General features: G+C 42.6%; 4 protein-coding genes across 9 annotated transcripts; 2 read left to right on the top strand and 2 right to left on the bottom strand.

Moving 5' to 3' along the window:
- The first annotated feature begins 277 nt into the window (after positions 1 to 277).
- On the top strand, positions 278 to 4663 carry LOC136942401 (deoxynucleotidyltransferase terminal-interacting protein 1). Of its 5 annotated transcripts, none has more exons than XM_067235304.1 (14): positions 278 to 359; positions 707 to 797; positions 1115 to 1185; positions 1554 to 1650; positions 1917 to 2015; positions 2108 to 2173; positions 2340 to 2396; positions 2517 to 2578; positions 2746 to 2791; positions 2948 to 3006; positions 3107 to 3167; positions 3281 to 3352; positions 3431 to 3486; positions 3686 to 4663. In XM_067235304.1, the coding sequence occupies exons 2-14, from the start codon at positions 723 to 725 to the stop codon at positions 3792 to 3794; spliced, it is 930 nt and encodes a 309-aa protein (XP_067091405.1). In that variant the 5' UTR covers positions 278 to 359; positions 707 to 722; the 3' UTR covers positions 3795 to 4663. The 5 variants fall into 5 exon arrangements, with proteins under 5 accessions (XP_067091405.1, XP_067091413.1, XP_067091422.1 ...); XM_067235312.1 differs by lacking the exon at positions 278 to 359 and adding an exon at positions 371 to 573; XM_067235321.1 differs by lacking the exon at positions 278 to 359 and adding an exon at positions 371 to 577.
- A 265-nt stretch (positions 4664 to 4928) lies between these two features.
- ube2c (ubiquitin-conjugating enzyme E2C) lies at positions 4929 to 6915 on the top strand. 2 transcript variants are annotated; one of them, XM_067239161.1, is made up of 7 exons: positions 4929 to 5007; positions 5582 to 5713; positions 5834 to 5861; positions 5968 to 6054; positions 6230 to 6434; positions 6549 to 6608; positions 6715 to 6915. In XM_067239161.1, the coding sequence occupies exons 2-7, from the start codon at positions 5613 to 5615 to the stop codon at positions 6750 to 6752; spliced, it is 519 nt and encodes a 172-aa protein (XP_067095262.1). In that variant the 5' UTR covers positions 4929 to 5007; positions 5582 to 5612; the 3' UTR covers positions 6753 to 6915. The 2 variants fall into 2 exon arrangements, with proteins under 2 accessions (XP_067095262.1, XP_067095270.1); XM_067239169.1 differs by lacking the exon at positions 4929 to 5007 and adding an exon at positions 5225 to 5244.
- A 154-nt stretch (positions 6916 to 7069) lies between these two features.
- On the bottom strand, positions 7070 to 8999 carry zgc:109913 (regulator of G-protein signaling 9-binding protein). Its single transcript, XM_067246597.1, has 2 exons — positions 8798 to 8999; positions 7070 to 7646 (listed from the first exon to the last, which is right to left on the bottom strand). The coding sequence occupies exons 1-2, from the start codon at positions 8997 to 8999 to the stop codon at positions 7117 to 7119; spliced, it is 732 nt and encodes a 243-aa protein (XP_067102698.1). The 3' UTR covers positions 7070 to 7116.
- A 2427-nt stretch (positions 9000 to 11426) lies between these two features.
- On the bottom strand, positions 11427 to 12276 carry LOC136949746 (E3 ubiquitin-protein ligase RNF182). Its single transcript, XM_067244038.1, has one exon. The coding sequence runs from the start codon at positions 12274 to 12276 to the stop codon at positions 11485 to 11487; it is 792 nt and encodes a 263-aa protein (XP_067100139.1). The 3' UTR covers positions 11427 to 11484.
- Positions 12277 to 15968: the final 3692 nt, after the last annotated feature.

Raw genomic sequence — 15968 nt, 5'->3', positions numbered from 1 at the left:
GGTAAAACAAATTTTGATATTTAGAAACATTTGACATTTAATCATTCAATTTACTGTCTGATAAAGTAGTAAATAAGTTTTAATAATGTAAAGATTAGTCCAAATGTTTTCCTTAATGTTGAGAGGCGTAAGAATAAAAATGAATTTAGCCTTTATTGCACCATGCCACACTGATGCCTCTACAAAGATGGCTGAATATTGGTTCACAAATCTTTGTCTGCAGGACACGCCCAGTTTCTAGTTGCGCATGCGCCTTAGACGTTTCTTGACACAGCCAGAGTTGCATTATGTCAACTACACAGGTTTTCCTACACCGTGTACAGTACTCACTGCACTAGTAAACAATTTTCCTATAACAGGTAATATAGTTAACTGCTTGAATATTGCTAAATTGGATTGCATTCTCTCAGAAGTCATAAGAAAGCAGTTTGATAGCATACGATCAGAAAAGTGTTAGCTGTAAGTGATTTTGATAGGTCAAAATTGTTACGATATCTAGCGGGGCTAGATCGCTAGCTAGCTACCTGCCCGCTCTTGCTGACTAAACTTCAGCATCAGGAACCCCAAGTCAAAGTAGGTGCGCTAGCTAGCTAGTTAGCTCGCGTCGTTTTCTTTACGTGTACATTTAGCAATCCGCTTTTAGGCTGTTATCAGTCTAAGCTGGTTGACAGACGTTAATCAGTGCTTTTACTTTCATTTACCATAGTCTCAGTCCACAAAAAATGGGTGCCCATCGAAGTGAGGGACGCAGGGACTGGCTCCAGCAAGATGCTGTTGAACAGCCGATACAAGCAATGGTGAGTGCGCTGTCATCCTGGTTTGATACCTAAAACACTGACCTGGCCACTAGGCTGGCTTGCTACCTGTGAATGATATCTTATAGGTCGTTCACCGAGTCACGAAGCATCAGATGTTAACATCACAATTAGTGTCAACTCGGGCCTTCATATCCTGTATGATGTGGTTAGATCTACCTTCAGAAGTGTAGGTAAAACCGTGTGAAGATCATCACTGCATTTAATGAAACTTACAAAATAGCAATACTTTGCCGCAGAGCCCTTTGATGAATATTTAGACTGAACTATTTAGCCAATGTTTTTTTATCACTTTGCAGAATCCTTGGAATATCATGATCAAACACAGACAGGTTCATCGAAGGGGGAGGCGATCTCAGATGACTGTAAGGTAAATTAGTTGGCTGACAAACTGCTTTATTGATGCAAATGGACCAACATATATGGAGCTTATCGGGCCTGGGTCCCATGGGCTAATCCCAAAATAAAGACAGTTTACATGCACACTATTGTAACCTACAAATGTTTAGTACAAGAAGTTAATCGGAGTGTGCACGGCTGCATTTAAACGGTAATAGTGGAATATTCCTTTTCATTTGCCATTTAAAGTAGGAATACTGGCCTTTTGGGAATATGGGCAAAAAACTGAATATGTTTTCAATGTTGAAGTGAGATGCTTTAATCATAAGGATTGACATCTAAATCAGATTTAGGGTATTCAAGATGTCTTGAAGGAGTATGTGCCTTTTGTGCCTCAAGTTACACAGATCCTGTCATATCTATGGACCTGCTGAGAACAGTGTTACAGCCCAGCTTTAATGAGGATATCATGGCAGTCTTCAGGAAATACATGAGGGTGAGTAGTTGGATTTGTCTGCTGAGATAAAGATACAAATATATCCATTATGTAAAAATGTATAACCGAGTAGGGAAGCCAATATTTTTGGTGTAAAGTGTGATTTTGGTTGCTGTATTTTACTGTTATGACATCCCTTCTGAAAAGCAAGAGGTGCCCTGCACGGCCAAATAATCTAGCATGCTTCACATTCATGCCGATGTGTTTCGGCATTGAAATGTGCATTTTGGTCTTTTCTTTTTACAGTATTGCCTTGTCTTTTACAGTTCTTTGAGAAAGCAGCCAGCAACGTAAAAGAGAATGTCGGAGAGGACGTGCAGACGGATCATCTGATAAAAGAAGCTTGTCGTAATTGTCTGGAAAATGTGAGCGTGATACTTGGGTTCTGCTTGTGTGATTATGCGTGGTTAACATCAGGAGAAGTTGTGAGTAATGCTCGTTTCCTGTGCATCATCAGGCCAAGCAGCTTTTCTCAGATGGGGAGAAGCCAGCTGCAAAACCTGGTCTGGAGCCCTCAGTTAAAGTAGGTTCAATATTTAAAATAACTATTGTCAACAATTGTAAAACAGGTATTGTGCCCTAAGACAGGAAAAAAAATACAGTGCAACTAAACTCTTTCTGGAGAGTAATTGAGTGGTTAATTCCGCGTCACTAATCATTTTGTCTTTTTTCTTCTCTTCTTTGGAAAGCGTCCACGACCGATAGAGGATGACTCCAGTCAGAGGGGCAGCCCCGTTCTAAAAAAGGTAGGTTTGTTAGACAAGCTAAACTGACCAGCTCACCCTGTAGAATAGAACGATTTAGATTTATTGTCTGGAATCCAAAGCAACTAAAACTTATGGCCCTGTCTTGTGTTTCAATTTCAGAGGAAAGGACGTCCAAATGCACCCACAGTTTCTTATGACAGACCTGCCACATTTAGTAACGCGTTAGTATTTCCTCAAAAGGAAGTCTTCATTATACCCCATCAAAACACTCTCTTGAATGTCTACGTTCACGTTTATAGTGTGGCTGATGCTGTTGTATGAATAGTCAGCAGTACCGTGTCTGCATCGTGACTCCCATGTTTATCCTGCCTGTTTTCCTCTCCTGTAGGCCTAAACCTAAGACCTCAGAGCCAATAAAGCGTGACGGACCAAAGGTTTGTGTTGTCCTTATTGTGTGCTTACCTTGTCATTGTGCCGCTGGGTAAATGGCATAGGCTTTCATAAATTACCTTGGAAACAGGACATGATTGTCTTGATTGCCCCCCCCCCCCCCCCCCCCCCGTGACACTGTCTGGTATTCTGTTTTGTAGTGGGACCCCTCAAGACTGAACGATGGCAGCACATTTGTTCTTGGGTCACGGGCTAATAAGTAGGTTCACTGCTGGTGGTGTTCTATTGTGCAGAAACGCACAACCTACATGTGTGCTCGTCGTTTCTGACAGCTTGGCCGAATCTTTGTTCTCATGCAGGGCTCTAGGAATGGGTGGCACCAGGGGGAGAATCTACATTAAACATGCTGATCTCTTCAAGGTAGACACCTGGCTAGTGCCCTTGATTCATATACAACCCACAGGACGTTCAGTCGTTTGGATGTCAAGCAGTGGTTTGCGGTTGGTCAACTGTTTTGTGTTTTGCTGTTTCAGTATGCTGCCGATGCCCAGGACAAACACTGGCTAGCAGAGAGGCAGCACATGCGAGCCACAGGGGGAAAGATGGTAAGTGCTCAGCCTTACGACGACCTAGTGGAGCCATTTAGGCGTATTAAAAAATATCTGCCCTCAACATTGTTTTAGGCCTACCTCCTTATTGAAGACGATGTTCAAGACCTGTCTCGGAGTGACGACTACAAGTGAGTACAACACGTCGGTCTTTGACCTTCTGCAATACAAACATTTAAGAATAAACAAACGCGTATCATCTGTGTCCCAGAAGTCAAATCATAGTCACGCGTATCATCTGTGTCCCAGAAGTCAAATCATAGTCACGACAGCATTGTAGTCTCTCAAATTCTGTGAATTTCAGATGATCAATAATTCTGCACATTTCAGAGACGGTCCTGACCTGAAAATGGATGAGCTGAAGCCTTTTACAGTACCAGGGTGGATGATTGAGAAGATGCAGAAGGCCATGGACGCCCAGAGGTCAGAGAAGGAATAGATCCAAAGAGAACCAAACTGAAACTGGATCATATTAAGTCACAAAGAGGAACAGCATTGTCCAGTCTTATTTGTAGGTAGTGCTTTGGATACTGTGGTGGATTGTATACAGCCAGTGATCAGAGCCATAATGTGCACATTGTCGTCCTTCACCTCATACTAACAGACCACGGTACTGCAGCAGCAACAGAGGGTGCTATAGGCCCTTTGTCATTTGTAAAATGTTGTGCCAATTCCTCAGTCTGCATAATGTTTAAGGGAGTACCCCAGTAATAATGCTGACACGTTTTACTGTTTTAATTCCATGTCTTTTATTTTGCTTTTTTATTTAATTTTTAAGTCCACTTAAAATGTTATTTGCAGTCTAGCAGTCTTGTAGTAGCCTACATCTGTCTAAACAATATAAGGTGCTTATTATTTGCAGTGACTTAAAACTCCAAAATGGAATGTATCAAATTTGGAACTTTATTTGTATTGGCTATGTTCAAAAGACGGTTGTGGGATTGTATTATGTTGAGTTTGTGTGCCAGATCAGAGAATTGATCAATAATATTAAAGTTATTCTATTGTTTACAGAAATAGAATGTAATCACATTTGTCTGGCATGGAAGTGTGTCCCTAGCCCCTTGAGTGTAAAACCATTTTTGTCATTGATGTGGTGTTTTTTGTAATAACTTTTTTCTCCAGGGCTTGATATGATAAATGATCTGTACATGGATAAATGATTTGTAATTTAATCACCTGTAGCTATATGAATTGTATTTTTCTACATTTATGCTACTGTTTTTAGAGAGCAAATATGGCAAATAATGGTTGAACGCTGGCAACCACTAGTAGAAAACAATTAAAGACTCCTTTAAATTTGTCTCATTCATTTGACTGTCAGATTATTTGATTCGGTAGACATGTTGCGGATTAGTTCAAGTTTCCTGGATACACTTAATTAGATTTGAAATCAAATCTAGTTTCACCTTCTAAAACATGCAGCAACTTCCGACTCGTGAGTTGAGTTTACACCAATCATGCAAATTGTGTAGTTAAGCGCATTCTCCCAAATGGTTGCCAAGGCTGTGCTTTGTTCAAACCTGATGTTGCGATTGGAGGGACCATTTTCTGAAAGCAAGTTTAAACAGGGGGGCGGGATAAACTCAGTTTGAAATCTTTACTGCAACAGTCAGGACTCTCGGGAGGTGACGTCTGATCAGACTTATTAGGCAAGTATTACATCTGAATTAAAGATGCGGTGTCACATTATTTAATATATGAAGCCGAAATTAACTCCAATAATGTAGCTGCTTACAGTATTTGCTAAAGCAAGCACTGCTGTACTACTAGCTCATGCGTACAACCAACAAACACAGCTAAGGGATCTTGGATTGGAATTGATTGTACGGTGTTAGCTAGAGCTAGCTAGCCGGTGTTGAGCGACTCGATTTACTTTTCCGACATTGGTTAGGATATGTTGTTTAGGTAGATGATATGTTGTGGTGTTTTCAGATGTCTAGCAACCCTTCGCTACGGTTTAAACAACAGCTTTCGAGCTAGTAGTTACTAAATGTGTTATAAAAAACCCAGCCAAGGTACTAACTGTACTAGTAGCTAGCTAGCCATCACTAACACTAACAATGCTAGCACTAGCTTTTACAGTAGCTAGCTAGGACTGCACCTAGACCGTTAACTGCATGCTAGCAAACCCAACTGGTAGGCTAGTTAACTCGGGTAAATGAAAGTAACTTTGTTCTAAATGATATGCATTTGTGGCTCATCTTGATTTCATTGCTTCCATAGAATTTAATTACGGCACTGTACCTAGCTAGCTATGGCCTCTCAGAATATGGATCCCGCAGCAGCCTCATCAACAACCTCTCGGAAAGGCAACGAAACCGGTGGCAGTGCAGCCAAGGGCTCCGTCTCCAAGAGGTGGGTGATTAGTTTAGCGAGTTTTACATTACCTTAGGGCGTTTTTGATTAACCCAGTTAAACTAGCAACGTCATACACCTCACGTTCGCCTCGAAACTAAATGTATTTCTCTCTCACAGACTTCAACAAGAACTGATGACACTTATGGTAAGAATGTTCCCATGTAGCTAACGTTTGCAGGCTTTCTTTGTTACATTGTCGAACGTCTATTAGTCAAAACATTGCACATTCTTATAGTAGCATTGTTTTCTAGATGTCTGGAGACAAGGGCATATCTGCCTTTCCAGAATCAGACAATCTTTTCAAGTGGATCGGAACAATACATGGAGCTCCAGCAACGGTAGATGGCTCATTTCCACTTAATCAGTTTACCTCGTTGCACACACTCTTTAATCGTTTGGTATTTCCGGGGATGTGTATGTACAATTGGCATTTATTACTCTAATACTCATACTTTATCCCACATAATCAGTGTGCATCTCCCTGAATGCTCAGTGTATGTCTATATACTGTAGGTATATGAAGGCTTGAGGTACAAGCTGTCACTGGAGTTTCCCAGTGGCTACCCATACAAAGCCCCTCGGGTGAAGTTCATCACCCCCTGTTTCCACCCTAACGTGGACGAGCAAGGCTTTATCTGTCTGGACATCTTGAAAGACAAGTGGTCAGCCCTATATGATGTGCGCTCCATTCTCCTCTCCATCCAAAGTTTACTAGGAGGTACGTATCTGTTGCCACTTACCGACACACATTTATCCTGGCGAACCTTGCGTTGAATGTGTATGGAAAATCATTTTTCATGTAGTTCTTTTTTTCTTTTTTTCACACTCCCAGAGCCTAATAATGAGAGTCCATTAAATGCTGGTGCAGCTGAGCTTTGGGACAACCAGGAAGGTAAGCAAGCATATTGCCAGACATACCTAAAAAATGTAATGTGCCTTGATTAAACCATTCAGTGAGAGGAACAAAACAAAATCTAATTGCTTTTTTCCCCTCTTAGCCTTTAAAGCCCATTTGCACTCAACCTTCAAGAACTGAGCTGACCCACAGCCACACCATTTCTTTCTTCTGTTATCTGTCAAACTCTTTCTCTCTGTGGTGTCAGCTTCTAATTATGTATATTTGAATACTGGGTATGTGTATGTACAGTATTTCCATGTTTGTATGAGATGTGTGAATAAAGATTTTAATGTTGATACAATCATGTGTCTAGCTTTATTGCAGTTTAACATCCATCATTTTGTACTCAAGATTATATAACTGTTTGGGTCAATCTGTTAATAAATGTTACACCGTTCTCTAGAATGGTTTTGTGCTAGAAAATAACAACTGAAGTATAAAACGTCTTGCTCAGAACTAAAGGACCGGTTATAATTGCTTTGAATGTTCTGGTAAACTGCAGTCAGTGTAGTAGACAGAACATGCACCTGAGTTTACAGTTTGGTGGGTGACAACATGCAGACATCATGGAGTCTTGTGATTCCACCTCCATCATCTCCTCCAGAGTGCCATGATTATCATGGTTGTCATCCTGACATCCAGACTCTACCCAGGCCTTCTGAGTGGACTCCACTGACCAGAATGGCACGTTGACTTTCTGCAGCATCTCTTTGAGCAAAGTGTCCACCTGAGCGATGTGTGTTTTCAGGTCAGGGCTCTGCTCCACTTGCACAGTCAGCCAGGGCGTCTGTACGGAGGCTGCGAGTGCTGCCACGCCAGAAACGCTGTCTGACACCCCTGTGTTGACTAGTGCCTGACGGTCTTTCTTCTGGGACAGGGGGAAGAGGTTTATGAGGTCACTGGCCTTGTGAAGATCCTGCTGGAAGCTCTCCAGGCCTGAGATGAAGATGACCCAAAGCCGGTTCACCTGCTCCCTGTCCTCCTGGCTCTGTTCCATTTCTGTCATTAGGGACACCAGTCTGCGATGTAGACCTAGGACATGGTAATGATGACGTGTCAGAACTACTGCAATACTGTGGTTTCTAACGCAGCGGTCAGACCATTTACATTTAGTCATTTAGCAGACGCTCTTATCCAGAGCGACTTACAGTAAGTACAGGGACATTCCCCCGAGGCAAGTAGGGTGAAGTGCCTTGCCCAAGGACACATCAGTTGGCATGACCGGGAATCGAACTGGCAACCTTCGGATTACTAGTCCGATTCCCTCACCGCTCGGCATTATTTCTGATGCCTGCAAATGTCAAGGACGTGCATAGAATTATCGATGCACTCTCATCTGCACCCACCAGCAAACAGAATGGTTTTGAGTTGAGTAAGTCAAGCATAGCAATATGTCTGCAAAGGTATTGTTTTTCATAGTTTGGTTAGATTGAAAGACAGATGACAGAAATTATTTGCATTTTTTATGACCCGACTTAGTATTTCTTTTCTCAGTATCCAAGGAACACCAAGACACAGGTGTAGTGTGTGAGGGCGTTAAGGTCCGTGATGAAGCCAGAAAAGCTCCAGTATGATTAGGATCAAGATCAGCAGGTACGATTTGTTACCGTGCTGTCCTTGGGGTAAGGCTGCTTTCAGACTTGTTTGTTTTTGCACAAAATTCACTATCGTGTTTTTTTCCTGTTCTGTTGTTTATGAGCTTTTGTTCATTATTCATGTAGGCCTACGTATGAAAAAATACATTTTTGTCAATACAATAAATTGTATAATTGATCTACTATAAACAGATCTAGTGATTGTGTACTAGTGCTTGATTTGAAGGCTTGTTAAGGCTACAATAAATGGGCAAATCAACACATCTATTATGTTTTTGTTCCATTATACTTTTCATAGTGATAATGAGTGCAATCATTGATAACATTTGACAATTGTGCCAAGCCAACACTAAAATAATAATAAGGCTATGTGTGCATTAATAAAACAATTAAAGTAGACATTTAATCAAAAGTTTAATCTAGTTACTAATTGTCTTTTATTTAAGGGATGTGGATGATCAAAGATCATTTCATTCGATGGTCGATGATCATTAAAGCAAATATAGCATTTAAAAATACAGCTTTTTCACCGCAACTCTGGGGATTGACCAAATGTTTCTGTTGTTTTGAATAGGAAAAGTGATTTACCTGCACAAATCCTATACACCAGTCCTCTGGTTTCATCCATCTCCTCCCTCAGGAAGCTGCCATCAGAGTTGCTCCCCAATGAGCTGGCTAACTGTTGGAAGCAGGCAGTCACCTTGCACAGAGCCTCCTGGGCACGCACGCACTCTGCCACCTGGCGCCTCCGGGCTTGGATCTCATCCACGGACTTCTGCCACCGATTCATCTGAAGCTAAGACAGAGGTCAGGCATGACTGATAAAACTGTGCATGGGCAGAATTCTGTAGTGCAGGGTCAGAAGAGCAACATCCACAAAGTACTATTGAGCATAATATCGAAACTACTCTCACAAAGGCACTTGATGAGGGAATTTTCAGACTTTTTATAACGATCAGAAGCAATCAAGCAATCTTTATTGTCTGTTCATTGCCTTTCTGTTAATAAATTATGAAAATGAAAACCATATAATTTTGACTTCTGAATAACTTTCCAAAAGTTAAACATAAACATACCCTTTTGTAAATTTAAAATTGACTTCAACATCCACTGTAGAAATAACTGGTAGTCTAAGGCATTTAGAAAATAAAGTCTGCATTGTTTGGAGACACATTAAGATAAATGACTGTTTGATAAACAAACAAAAAATGAATCCTACCTCCAAGGTGAGAGCTGCCTCAGGGTATCATGATCTGTCTTGTACCAAACAGGCAAGTGTTTGGCCTGTGGGCAACTGAATTGTGGAAGTGAACAACTTCAGGATAACTCCCTCCATCCCTCCACCCTCCCAGTATTAGGCACCTCCTCTGCTCCCATGAGCAGTGTTTCTTGGCTGGAGCCTTGGGAGGTGTTGCTCATCAGGGAGACACATTTCAATTAGGCCAAACACAGCAGCTGAGGCTCATGGAGCTGCCCGGGATAATCGTCCTCTGTCCTTACAGTCTGCTCTTACACATGGCTGATAGGGAAGACCTCTACTACACCTCATTGTCATTCAGAAAAATTGACCAATCTTGTAATAACACACATAGAAAGCGGTTGTTCGGTGCAACTAACTTTCAGTGTTAATCATGTGTAGCTAGTTTTTGTGATTGATTGTGTTACTGATCTGTACATTTATAAGTATATGTGCGGTTTGATCTGGCTTTAATAGCTGCGTGCCAGACCAGTGCTTCTTGTTTTACTTACAAGTGATAATTACATTAATTGTAAAGCTTTGTGAATCTGTGGAGATCCTATAATGCCATGAGTTTGCTCCCATGTGCCAGGTCACCAGAGCAACTGCACTAAAATTAGCTCATTGTGGTAGCCAAACGTCAGCATGACAGCAGAGCAGGCCTGTGGCAATGGAACCTGCTCAAGTGACTCACACTTTACCAAATGGTCCACTTTTTCACCAGGGATCAGATGGAACATTGATGTCCTTGCAGGGAATAATATTTTGGTACCAATAATCTTGTGGGACTATTTTAATTATACTGGTCTGATTTTATACGCTTGTTAGGATGATGCAAGATGCCATGTTTACCAGTTGTTTAATTTAATATGATAGACATGTATTGGGATATCAGTTGCATTGAGTACATCACTGCTAATTTTGGAGTCAGTTAACTGAGAAATTAGATGTGACAGTGATATCATCAAATAATCCTTTTCCCCAAATTGTTTTGAATCTTTATTTTAAATATCTAGTAACAGTTTAGGCGGTTTGTCCATTCCCATTGCATTGCCACAGACAAATTCATTATACAACGTTTAGTTACTGAAGGACAGACATGCCTTACGAAGGCAACTAGGAACTTTAACAGTATACATGGAAACTATGCTGTATGACTGAATACATCCTTTACCTATGGAGTATCAAAATAATGTACCCAAGAGTAGCAGATGGGGGTTCCATTACAGTAGATTAAACACTCTCTGCAGTAAGGGACCATTATAGTACAAGATAGAGGAACGTATTCTCCAATATAGTGACAGTGATCTTAACAGCTTAATAAGAAGTCAGGCCCATTCGGGTACTAGAATTAACACAAACATCGAACAGCAGTCTGATGCAGGTTGAGCTGTGTTGTAGAAAAATGTTTAGGATGGCTGGGGCTTCTCGTACACAGGCTTGCCTCTCCACTTCCCTGCCTCGAAAGAAAAGCCCGACAGACAGATCCATGAGCAGTCATATCAATTAAGTGCTGGTATTTTCAGAGGTGGAAAATTGGGGTGGATGGGAGGTATCTTACAAAGGAAAGGGTAGCGGTGATTGATTTGGCTTGGTGTTTTACAGGGCTCGCTAAGTCCAGAGATTTGAAAGTACTTGGAAAGACCAGGGTATCAATAGGATATGTGTTCTTTTAGATGGATGTGCCAGATTTTGTTTTCCCAGATGGATCTGAGTGCAAGGTCTGCATTTGGGGATGTTTTTGTTCTGGGCAAACTAAATCAGCATTATCTTTTTCATGCATGTGAAAACATATACTAATTCTATCCAGGTCTATGGTTGTGGGATTAAGGAGTCCTGATGAGCCAGGGTTGGGGTCAACACTAATTACTATTAAATCCTAATCCTTTCAGATTTCAGTTTATATATTTTTTTTAAAGTCTGCTTTTAAATTAGGTTTTTCATCCCTCCAATTAAAAGAAGTTGTTTTCAGTTCCTCTCATCAGCTAAATTTGATTTAAATTAGAATTGACCCCAACCCTTACTGTAAGAAATGGTGCTATGTGGCTATGGACTCCATGATCTCATGGCACAGGCATTGGCAGAAGCCATAGAAGACACAGAGGACCAGGGTGGTGGGCACCAGGCTGACCAGGATCACACCCAGGGTCAGCTGCTGGATCATCAGCAGGTAGATGCCCAGCGGCAGGGAGCTGAAGTAGACGAGACACAGCACACCCAGCAGGAAGCGGGGGAAGCTCCGCGAGGTCCAGGCGCGACACTTCTGCACCGGCAGGTGGCAGGGCAGTGAGTCCAGGCTGGGCGGCCGATACAGCCGGACCATGTTGAGCATGCTCATGGAGTCGGACGACTGGGATTCCCCCGGGACCTCCATGATGGTGATGACCAGACAGTCTGAGGAGCAGTGCGATTGGTCTCCGCTGCCAGTCACACAGCCACCCCCTCCTCCACCTCCGCCCACCTCGCCACCCAGGCTGTTGGGGGTCAGGAGCACCTCCCCGGCCGGGGCGGAGCCACTCTTCCTGGCTCGGTCCTGGTAGGTCAGGATGGCCAGGATGTTGCTGTCGTCCTGCATCAGCCAGATCTCCTCGTCCGGGACGTGGGTCTCATGGCGGCAGAAGGGGCAGCTGATGAGGCTGGGGGAGGAGTCGCCCATCTCCACTATCTTCTTCAGACATTTGGCACAGACGCGGTGCAGGCAGCCCAGCACCTTGGGCTTGCGCGTGCGTGTGTCGTAGCGGTTGTAGCAGATCTTACACTCAAGTTCCTCCACAGTGTAGACCAGAGATTGGCAGCCCTCCCCTGCCTCCACCTCCATCTTCTGGCTCATCCTGAGAGAGGAAGTGATGCACAGCAGCGAGCCAGGAAGGAATGTAGGTGAGGATGGGAGTTATTGGGCAGCTGGGGAATGTGGCTGTTAATGTTCCAAAGTGATCTTAGAGCAGTTTCAACAGCAGTTTATGGTCTCTCTGGGTTTTGTCCCTGATTCAAGATTCTTTCAAGAGTGAAGATATGTAGCATACTTTTAGAGAGTGTTATTCCACTTGGAAAGTTGCAAGATTTGGGGTAGGCTTAATTCAAGTCACAGATAATAATGTAGTTTACAGCTTTTCACAGAAATATTTGATAGATACATTCACATTAAATTACAAATATATTTTATCAACAAAACATTGAATGAAATTACCTGATTTCTTTTTGGCAAGCCCTGGAAAATCCTGAATACCCTGAATTCACTATGTTCACAGTTCATGCATACATGTAAAAAGTTTTTTTTGTTGCAGAATATATCAATAGCGCAAGCTTATCTTTTGACAGCAGAGGAATGGGAAGACAAAGTTTGTAATTTAACAGGTTACACTGGCCCCAAACTTATGCCAACCTCTGCCAAGCAACCTAAAACTGACTGGTCTCATTGTTTCTCTGCAAACCTAACAGCTGCAGATCTGGCGCTATCTTTGTTACAGCATGCATCTCAACCCTTCATGGAGACAACAACCCTTTTTTCAAAGTCCTCATTAAAGTCCAACGAAAAGAAATTAACAGTGTAAGGAGATAAAAACATTTTCATGTTAGACTTTGTAAGTCTTTCTCACAGTATCAAAGGACAAAGATGTTGCATCCTTTGTATATCCATGGGTGTTGAGGAGAAGTTGGAGTTTGGTTCGGGCGCTACAAGAGTGTAGAGGTGGTCTTATCGGGGGAGTAGGTCCAGCATTGTGTTCTCACCTGGGGAGAAAACACACAAGGCTGATGAACTGGTAAACAAATCCATACAATTGCATTTTAGTGTACTGCCATCTGGCAGACATGCACTGTAGTTTGATGTTCATATTGTTAGAACTAGCCTGTCTATCATGAGAAATACAGGAAGAAAGTCTTTATAAGTGTATACCCATAGAATGATAGATATATAGATACATAGATTCATAATTCAATTGATTGATTGACAGACAGAAACTTTATTGATCCCTGAGAGAAAATTGCACCGTTATTGCATGTCCTTTGGTTTTCTACTGTTTTCTAATCTGCACTATTTTAAACCCCCAAATGATTATTTAGCAGTCATACAAGTATTCTATTTGATCATGATAGTTCATTCAATAAAGAAGCATTTTCATCTTGTGCTGTAGGTCATCCAATGTCATTCATGCTGCAGCAGTAATCCTCTTAGTGTGGTTCATCCCCCATAATGACCACAGGGGGGACCTCCATGTCCAAAGCTGTAACTGTGCCCTCCAATAACATGGCCCCCAAGCTGACAAAGCTACAAAGCCACCATACTTTACAGTTAACCCTTCAATTCATACTCTCTCCATCCATCTCTCCCTCTCTGTCAGGGTCTTCATGTACACATGCTGACGTCATAGAGACGAGGGCTTGGCAGCCCTGTGTGAAGAGAGGGAGGGAGAGATGGAGGAAGGGAGGGGGGGAAGAAGAGATTGATGGACGCCTGTGGATCCATGCGAGGCTGGAGATAGAAAGAAAACACGATCAGCTGCGTGCTTCTTTGCATATCAGTATTAGGCTAGCTATCAAAACATTGGGTTTTGTAGCTGGCCAACAAGCATCCACGGTAACCAGGGCAGGAAGGCGTCTTCCCCCCCCCCTTCTCTCTCTCTCTCTCTCTCTCTCTCTCTCTCTCTCTCTCTCTCTCTCTCTCTCTCTCTCTCTCTCTCTCTCTCAACTTTATTTCACAGAGACGATGACTCACACATCAGAATGTCATTTAGGAAGGAACGCCTTCACCAGTGGGTAGCAGAGAGAGACGCAGCTCACCAGCGCGCTAACAGAACACAGATTACACTTCTCTCGCTGCTTGTTCTCTCATTATTTAACACTTTCGTCGCCTTCACTCGTCCTGTGTTTCTTTTCCTGGGCACAGGTTGTTAGAATCTGAGCTGGGCCTATAAATAGCCATCCTGTACAGCTTGGGGATACACTGGCTGCTTTATATAACACCCCCCATTTTCATCCGAGATAGCAGGGGGAGAGGAGGGAGAAAGGAAGAGTGAGAGAGGGGAAGAGAGAGGAAGAGAGGGGCAGAGATAGATAAAAGGTACAGGCAACAAGTACCAATCATGATAAACACATTGGGTGGCAAGTTTGTCTCTCAGGCTTTAGGGAGAGAAAAACGAAAGGTTACATGAATAAATGAAGACCATTCTTTGAATGAAAGCCAGTGGGTCAATATGGGATGGAGGTGGCTGAAGACAGGCCCTGCTGTAATGTAATTACCTACATATCCTGAAGGGACACATTGTAACAGGCCAGACCATATTCATCCCTGTAATGAAGTAAAGTGCTAATGTGTGAGCGTGTATCTGTGTCTGTATTTCTCTGGCTGATCATTGTGCATAAACAGAAGTTTCCAAACAGCTTCAGTTGCGGACACGAGGTAATTATAGCTCATTCTCTATGAGCCAATATTTGGACAGGGCTATCGTCAGCCTTGATAAATATAGGCCCGAAGATAAGAAGTGGGGTAAGAACAGGAAATAGAAGGCTTGCTCTCTTTAGATCTGCAAAACCAGATTGTGGGTTTACCATTCACATGTGGTTTCCACTCTAAGAGAAAACCAACCACAAAACCGATTACTGTCTTACACTACAGAGGGAACACGGCAGGCAGAAGGCAGGTTGAAGAATGCCGCCATCATTCAGTGGCTGCCGTGTTCAAACACTCACTCTGACTGGAGTGCTGTAGACAACAGAGCTACTCGAGAAGAATTTGCCGTCATGTCTTTGCTTATAATGATGTTCACCCCAGCCATTTGACATTGGTGTACTTATTTGCAGAGCGCCTGCTGACACAAAGCAAATTTGTGTTCTTATCTGATTAACTGACCTACTGGTCGTGTGTATGTTTACGCATGAGGGTGTGTGCATGTGTGGTGTTCCATGGGGGAGTTCCACACAGGCAGAATTATGAGGAGGTAAACAGGTAATAGTTGCATTTAATGGCTCTCTTCAACAAACCTAAATGTACTGTCATATCACGAAACCAATAAAGCTGGAAGCTGGACAAAATCAACCTTTGTTTAATTAAATGTCAAGCAGCAATAAATTCCTTGATGTGTGCCTTGCCCACTACATAAAGATAACTGTCCTCTTCTAGGGCATTTATTTCATCCCTTATCACATATTTCATGATGCCATCACGACATCCTGTGGTTCCTTTAGTTGTGTTTACTCCATGTTCAAGGTGGTACTGAGCCTGACCTGAAGCCTGCTATTTCAGGAGGGACTGGCCAGGAAGCCAGTGTGGTGGTGGATCAACAACACAATGCCATCTTTGCCCCTGGTCTCTACTTGGCAGCCAGTTCTCTCTGCCTGGCTCTCCTAAAGCCACTCCCTGCCAACTGTCACTGTGCAGTCCGTGCACTACCTACAGGTACAGGGACGCATGTTTGTTAAAGGGAATAGAACAATAATGTTTTCATAGCGACATTTCCTCCTAAAAGCGACGAAATGCAATGACAGTTAGTTATCATCGTAAGTGGGATGCAGAACAAAACACAA

Source organism: Osmerus mordax, chromosome 1, assembly GCF_038355195.1.
Source record: "Osmerus mordax isolate fOsmMor3 chromosome 1, fOsmMor3.pri, whole genome shotgun sequence".
NCBI classification, from domain to species: domain Eukaryota; kingdom Metazoa; phylum Chordata; class Actinopteri; order Osmeriformes; family Osmeridae; genus Osmerus; species Osmerus mordax.
The sequence above is the reverse complement of the archived record's forward strand: the minus strand, read 5'-3'. Positions and strand labels throughout refer to the sequence as shown.